Below are 7,770 nucleotides of genomic sequence, written 5' to 3'. Positions count from 1 at the left end.
TATTTTTCGAAAAATTAAATTAAAATAAAATAATAACTTGTGATGAATTGCTTGAATTAAGGAAAATGTTTTCGTTTGCGGGGGCTGTATGGGTTTGTTTCCTTCCATGGCTACATTATTGCAAAAGATAACAAAGATTAGAATTGGAAAATGTTTAAGGAATTTTTGTGATTTCTTGCAGTTACAATTAAAACTAATGGAAGCTCAATTTATGTATAGTTTTTGTTTTATAAAAAAATTAATCAACAAAACAGCAATTCACTAAAAAAATTTAAATGCCTTTTTTTTCAAATATCTTGTTTTTGTATTTTTTGTTAATAGTTTTTTTTTCTATTTTTTCAAATGCAAATTTATTCCATAAAATCATTTGCTTTGTGTTGTTTTTGTTTTCATTGATTTACGCTTACAAATCTATGCAATGCTTATAAACTAAAATTATGTTCGCAAATAAAATATAAAAAATGTATTTTTTCTTATTTGTTGTTTGTTTTGTTTTACTTTTAATTATTACTAAAATTATTTAATTAAATTTCTTTGTTTATGTGCGTTTACTTTAACTAGTCTTAAAATGTAAGGAGGTCTTCAGTACGCTTATTCATATACAGGTATGGTTACTTGTGGCTGCTTGGGGAGGGGGATTGGTGGTGATGATGCTGCTGTTGCTTGATGATGGTGTTGGTGATGGTGGGGTAATAATGAATATGGAGTGATGATGTATATCACTTCCTTGTACCAACAAAGGTTATTGGTTACCATTCTCCTTGATAACAGGTTTCACTTCACCACCATTTAAGAGTAGGGCTGGCATTTCTGGATCAATAATTGTGCTTAGGCGCTTGGCCAAAGCATCTTCGGGTGAGTTCCAGGGCTGTACATTGGTCTTGCCCAAGATGACAAAGAGTAAATTACCAAAGAAGTAAAAACCGGCAGCAATGAAGAACACCATGCGCCATTCCTCGACACTTGGCTGGAAAAAGATAGAAAAAAGAGGTTAGTATTTTTGCATATGAAAAATATACTTCTATTTTTACACTTACCTTATCGGATACCACCAAACCCACACATAGAGGAGCCAGTGCACTCATCACATTTGCCGAACCATTGGTAATGCCCATCAAAGTACCAGCATAATTGGGCGACAAATCAATATGATTCACCTGGAAGCCAAGATATGTGGCTGCACTAATACCCACAGTCAGTGTCAATAACACCACCGCCAATGTGGCATGTTCTTTGGTAACATAACCCAAGGCAATCAATGAAATCATGGGAATCCAATGGCCAATGGAGTTAAAGAATTTCCGACTGAAGGACAAGGAAATGTTTTGCATTTTGCCCAACAACTTGGAGAGGTAGATAAAGAAGAATGACAACACCAACATCACAGCATAGGGTAGGGATGACAACAAGGCACTATTTTTAATATCAATACCGAGAATGTCCTTCATGTAGCTTGGAATTTGGGTCAGCAATGTCCAGAAGCCCCACATGTGAGTGCAGTGTACAACAATCAGGGAAATGAAAGCTGGCGAAGTAAATATCTTAATCCATGGTGTGGGGCCATTGACCTTTGGCGTACTATCAACCTGACCCAAAGAGTTTTCAATCATTTTCTTTTCTTCCGGGGATATGCTCTTGTGTTCGGCCGGTGTACTGGCGGCAAAGAAGAACCAACATATGGCCCATACAAAACCCATGGCTCCAGAGATGTAGAAAATGCCCGGCCAGCCAAGGGAAGATTGAGCAATGACACCACTTACAGCCAACATAACAACGGTACCAAATTGTGAACCAGAATAACAGAAGGTACCCAAGGCACCACGTTCTTCAACTGGTGCCCATTTGGCTAACATGGCGTGGGTGGCAGGATGTACTGAACCCTGTAGCAGGCCCTGGGCAACACGTAAGGCAAACATTAACTTCCAGCCTCCAATATCAGCAGCTAAGGGTGTTAGTATTGTCAAAACGGAACACAAAGTGACACCGATCAGCAACAAAGTCTTGGCACCATATTTCTGGGCAATATGACCACCAGGTATTTGTGTTATAATATAACCCCAAAAGAAGCTGCTCAACAGGAACGATCTGGTGCCGGCATCCCATTCATAGGTCTAGAAAAAAAAAGCAAAAAATTAATTTAAATTCAAGTTTTGGGGAGATTTTTTGCACAACTTACCTCAAAATCACTGTCTGTTGAATTGCTATCCGTCATGGCCACAATGGCCACACTTAAATTCACTCTCAGGGCATAGCACAGGGAGAGACAACAGAAACACAAGAAACACTGTACATGTCGGCTACCGATTCGGGGTCCTGGAAGTAAGAAAAGTAGAAAAAATAAAATTTAGTAAAACAGTCCCATAGCAAGAATTCCTTATATAAGTAGGCAGACAATCTTATTGTAATATAGTCCATATAGGTATATGTATTTAATAAATAAATTATTTTTTTTATATTACTTTGGTTTCGAGCTTCAAGTGAAACGCCTGCCACCAACTTGTAAATTGTTTACTCACACACAAATCATTCCCATTTCCTTACAGTCGCCCGCCCACCCAGTTATCACTGATAAGATGGCACGTCGTCGTACTTATGGGTTTACAAAAATATGCCTACATTCATACGTACATATATTTTATTTTGTAACGCTTTGGAATTGTCTTTATAATCGCTGTTATCAGCAGCGTTAGGTCGGTCTGCTTGTCTGGTATTTGAGCATTTTAAAGTTTTTTTTTTATTTTTCAATTTTCATTTTTTTCTTTCCCTAGCAGAGTAGACCGCAATTAATCGTTGTTTGCTAGTTTTTGTTCATAAATCAAGTTTGTTGTTTTCTTTTGTTTTTGCAAGGAGATTGAGTAAGGCCATTGAGGTTTTCTTGGAAGGGTACATTTATATAAAACAATAAGAATAAGCGTGGATTACATGCAAGAGGGACAAATGTTCAGAGAAGTCCCACCGATCTCTTTACTGAAGCTGAACTGAGCATGCACTTCCAAGCGCTTTGTACTAGACCAACTTTCACTTGAACTGTTCATTGGGTTCGTCTTAAAATTAGCTTTTTGCTGGATCTACTTCAACAACCTCTCAATATCTCAAAGGTGTACCCTACAATTTTTACCGGGTGTTGATACATTTTTTTTTTCGATTTTTCGGCCCCTTCGGGAAGGACACGTATATAAGTGCTACCGGACTCGTCCACATGTAAGGGAAAGTGAAGCTGTGGCTTTGTAATTAGCCATAGAATTTTTGACTTCATATTCACCCGATGTGATAAAAGATTTGATTGAAATACCCAAAATCGGGTGGTGCCGTCATATGGGGGCTATCCCACAAAATGGACCTATGCCCGCAATGTTTGGCAGATAAATTTTCTGATCATTCCAACCCTTAACACCAAATTATATCTAATCTGAAAATGTGGCTAAAAACGTCAAATAATACCCGAAATAGGGCGGTATCGTTATATGGGGGCTATTCCAAAACATGGACCTATGTCTATAATTTTCGGTATATACGTTTTTTGACCACCACCGACCCTAAGTGCCAATTAATAATTTATTCGGTCTGAAAATGTATCTAAAAAACGTCAGTATACTTGAAATCGGGCGATACCATTATATGGGGATATTCCAAAACATGGACCTATTTATGTCCACAATTTTTGGTAGATAAGTTTTTTGACCACAATGAAAATGTAGCTAAAAACGTCGAAATTCCTGAAATCGGGCGGTAAAGTTATATTCCAAAATGCGGAACCATCTTCGAACCTGACCTGTCTGCAAACAAACGACGGATCTTTTCAAAATGTCAGCGTCTTATTTAAATTTTTGTGGATACAAATATGCATAGGCAGAATTTTACCCCATTTCAATGCGTTACAAACGGATAAACAAACATATTATACCCTCCATACTATAGTGGAGGATATAAAAAGTGCCTAGACCACCTGAAGCAATGCAACATGGACTCGGGAAAAGAAAGATGATAAAAGGGCTGTTACTTTCAACAGCGTGACAGTTTCCAAGAGGTGTGAGTGTTATTTTAATCGGCAATTTATAGAGCACCCGGAGCGTGATAGGGCGAAGAGGAGTGTGCTACGTCATATAAGAGCCCTCTCAGCAGAGGAGGTGTCACCACTATTTCCGATGAGCATTGTTACAGATGTCATCCTCAACGCGAAATCATCCAAAGAGTCGGGTCCACACAGAATCTAAATGTAAAAGTAAGTTGATGAACACGGAGTTAGCCTCCCATATTGTACTAGAAGCCTGCACATATGGCAGGGTGAACACGACACCATAGCCAGACAAATATGCCAACGGAGGCGAACCATACAGGCCATATAAGAGCCCCCTCAGCCGAGGAGTTATCACCACCGTTTACGATGAGCGAAGTTAAAGATGTCATCTGCATCTGTTAAAGATGTCATCTGCATCTGTTAAAGATGTCATCTGCGGTTTCAATGGTAATGCTAATGTAAGTGGATCAACCCCGAGTTAGTCAACCATATTGTACCAGAAGCCTGGAAAGTTGGGAAGATGGTCCCGCTACTGAAGACAGACAAATATGCCAACAGAGGCGAATCATACAGGCCGGCCTACCTCTTGCCGTCAATAGCAAAGATTCTAGAGGCACTACTGATACCCATGATGAGAATCAGATTCCATGTTTCCCAACATCAGCATGGATTCCAGAAAATGCACAGCACTGCACGCCATATCCACACATATCAGTCGAGGACTGAACCACAACAGGCCGTGCGACCGAACAGTTGTGGTGCTCTTGACCTATCGAAGACCTACAAGATACCGTGATTAAAATATTGGATCAACTATATGTGTATACGTCAGTGGTGTTCTGAAATTTGAAACAGGGAGTTCTCTAAGGCAGGGTGATATCTCCGGAACTGAATGGATGTTCCCACAACACTAGGGACAGGTAATGAAAAGCAAAAAACGATTTGTCGACTTTTCAATTTTGATCTAAAACTAAAAATTCAATTTTCGGTCTGGCGATTATTTCATTTGTCCTAAAACTCGACTTTTGACTTGTTGATGACCGCAGAAAATCGATTATAAGTGGCTATTCGTCGATTTCCGAGTTTCCTTTTGATCCTTTGCACATATGATTTTGTAGTTATCAGAAAGCTGTAGAACCGCCAAAGTCAACTAAAATCGGTCAGAAATCGATTATGCGATTTTCCCTCCAGTCAAAACACGACTTCGATTTTTAAACTTTTGACTACAAAAATCGATTAATTGAAAGTCGACTTACCTATCCCTACATAACACCCCGAAGGGACAAGGAAGACTTCTCTCATATCAATGAGTACACGCCGATTCATATTAACTCACTGATATGGAACCTACTTTTTATCGCCGATACCAAACGGCGTGTCTTACGACACCACTTGTTTCGTGGTCCAAAGTTACAAGCGAGAGCCTCTAGATCAACGAGCCTATCAGTCAGACTTGAATAGCATTCACATTGATGCAGTTCCGCAGGCAAGTACAAATGTCGTACAGTGTGAATGCCGTACTTAGAAACCATTCCCCAGCCATCGCAGCAGAACAATGTCAATGTTTGCTAAGGCAAAAACTCGATTTGATGACACGAAACCCCACAAATTTTTGCATGTGGAGTATGTAATTGTTCTTCATTTGTTTAATTGACCTCCTAAACCCACTTACATATCTTCTGATTCTTTATGGATGCAGCCAGTCCAAGTCGCAGAATTTTTGAATCTGCAGTGCTATAACAACTATAAAGACTATCTATCTAGTCCAGGTCCAGATTTAAAGAAAAATACACCGATATTCATAAGAACACCCCAAATCAGGTTTTCTCCTCTGCAATATACCCCCTATTGAAGTCTTCCATTCTATAGAAGTCTAATCTATAAAATATCCTATAAGAGGTATTCTGTTCTATAGACGGAGGGCTTTTTTATACCCTCAGCATTTATTCTAATGATACGGGCAAAATGTGCCTCATCGAAATAATGGTTTTAGACCCCAAGTATGTTTGGACGAAATCCGTTTCAGACAGCCGTTTCTGTCTGGCTGGAGCGCACGATAACTCCTGAATGAATTAAGCTATTGTGTCCAAAAAATTTGGCTTTCGTAATATTTTGTCCAAAATTAGTTTATGTTCGAAGATGAGCCATATCTGTGCACTCCTTCAGGTACCTCCCCCACAAAAGTTCGAAAATGTTGGGAAAAATTGTGCGCATGATAAGGGAAGGGGCGGGAAGGGAGTAACCGATTTGGTACATACGTTGCACATCGTTAAGTTTCTATCGGTCCACTCCTTCGGAAAAATTCAATTTAGGACCTGCTCTCTAATCACTTGTATCCGCTGCTTTCATTACGATTTGGTCCGAAGGTTGGGCATCGTAATATTTGTCCGAACTTAGTTTAAATTCGAAGATGAGCCATATCGGTCCACTCCTTACGCAACCTCCCCTACAAAGTTCTAAACTTATCGCTATAATAGGGCGCACGATAACTCTCGAAGGCAGTAACCGAGTTGGTCCATACTATTCACATTATAATATATCTACGAGACATATATCAAATTCGAATATGGTCTATATAGGTCTACTACTTCAGGTACCTCCCAACAAAATTATACCTTTGATTTCTGTTGTAATAATTTTAATTCGCTGTCCCCATTACGGCAGTGCAAGTTTTTTTTTTCAAAGGCAACTCAACGATTCTGACCAAAATTTGGACTTCGTAATATTCTATCAAAATTTAGTTTAACTTCAAATATGGTCCATATCGGTCTTCTCCTTAGGGTACCTCCCCACAGAAGTTCAAAATTTTTATTAAATGCAGTTTAGGATCTGTGGAAAGATCCTTTGGAAATGTATACCAAAGTCTATATACATATATAATTTTTAGGGAAAACCAACTTTTCGTTCTGTCCGCAAAGGACACTTTCAATTCAAACAGGCTGAGGGTATATCTTTGTCGGCAAAGCAGATTGATACCTTTTTAATTGTTCTATAGAAAATACATATAGTGGTCTTTTATTATATAGAAAAGTCCTATGGAGGTCACATATTCTGTGATTTTAAGCAATCTTTCGTATTAATGCTTTTTTTATAGAAGACACCCAATGTAATAATATTTTCTACATAAGACCCCTATGCATATCTTTTTAATCTGTTTAAAACTCTCTGTATAGACGAACATGTTCTCCTTATGGTTTGACCAATATTTCGATAGCATTTAATTATTTCCATAATTCAATAATATTTCGTTCATGGTTACAAAAAAGTAAACGCCGATTCTATGAAAATTTATAAAAAATGTCTAAATATTAGCCGATTTATTATCATTTTTAATTGTAATAAATATTTAAATAAATAAATAATAACTGTCTAAATCGGTAGCGTAACAAATTATCTCCATTTTATATAAATGTGCGCCTATTTAGATAATGCTAAAAATATAAATTTTTAAGAAATAATTTAACATAATTAGGTTGCTAGAGCAAAAGTTTGCAACTTTCGAACATTCGCCACTGCCGCATTAAGCAAAACATTTTTTCGGTGATTTTTATCAACAACTTCCGCTTTCCTAACCTTCAAAATGATATTTTTACAATTTTTATTTGTTTTTTTAAATACTTCACCCACCGAAAAGAAAAAAAAAAGTGTTGGTCGGTCATACCACCAGTGAATTGCTTAGGGGCCCGTTTGCAAAATTGTGATAACTTAAATGCTAATATTTACAAAAAATGAATAAATAAATGACTAATACC

The 7,770-nt window shown here is 37.8% G+C and overlaps 1 protein-coding gene across 2 annotated transcripts in view; it reads right to left on the bottom strand.

The window, feature by feature from the left end:
- Nucleotides 1–299: 299 nt before the first annotated feature.
- Nucleotides 300–7,770, bottom strand: part of LOC141386711 (putative inorganic phosphate cotransporter) — a 60,738-nt gene continuing 53,267 nt past the window's right edge. For both annotated transcript variants that reach the window (XM_073955629.1, XM_073955630.1), the window contains exons 2-4: nucleotides 2,177–2,313; nucleotides 1,038–2,111; nucleotides 300–967 (exon numbers count right to left, since the gene is read on the bottom strand). In XM_073955629.1, the coding sequence (XP_073811730.1) occupies nucleotides 743–967; nucleotides 1,038–2,111; nucleotides 2,177–2,313 (1,436 nt within the window). In that variant the 3' untranslated portion in view covers nucleotides 300–742. The remainder of the gene's footprint in view (nucleotides 968–1,037; nucleotides 2,112–2,176; nucleotides 2,314–7,770) is intronic.

This window comes from Musca autumnalis, unplaced genomic scaffold, assembly GCF_047663935.1.
Source record: "Musca autumnalis isolate F117 unplaced genomic scaffold, ASM4766393v1 scaffold_5, whole genome shotgun sequence".
Taxonomy (NCBI): Eukaryota; Metazoa; Arthropoda; class Insecta; order Diptera; family Muscidae; genus Musca; species Musca autumnalis.
The sequence above is the reverse complement of the archived record's forward strand: the minus strand, read 5'-3'. Positions and strand labels throughout refer to the sequence as shown.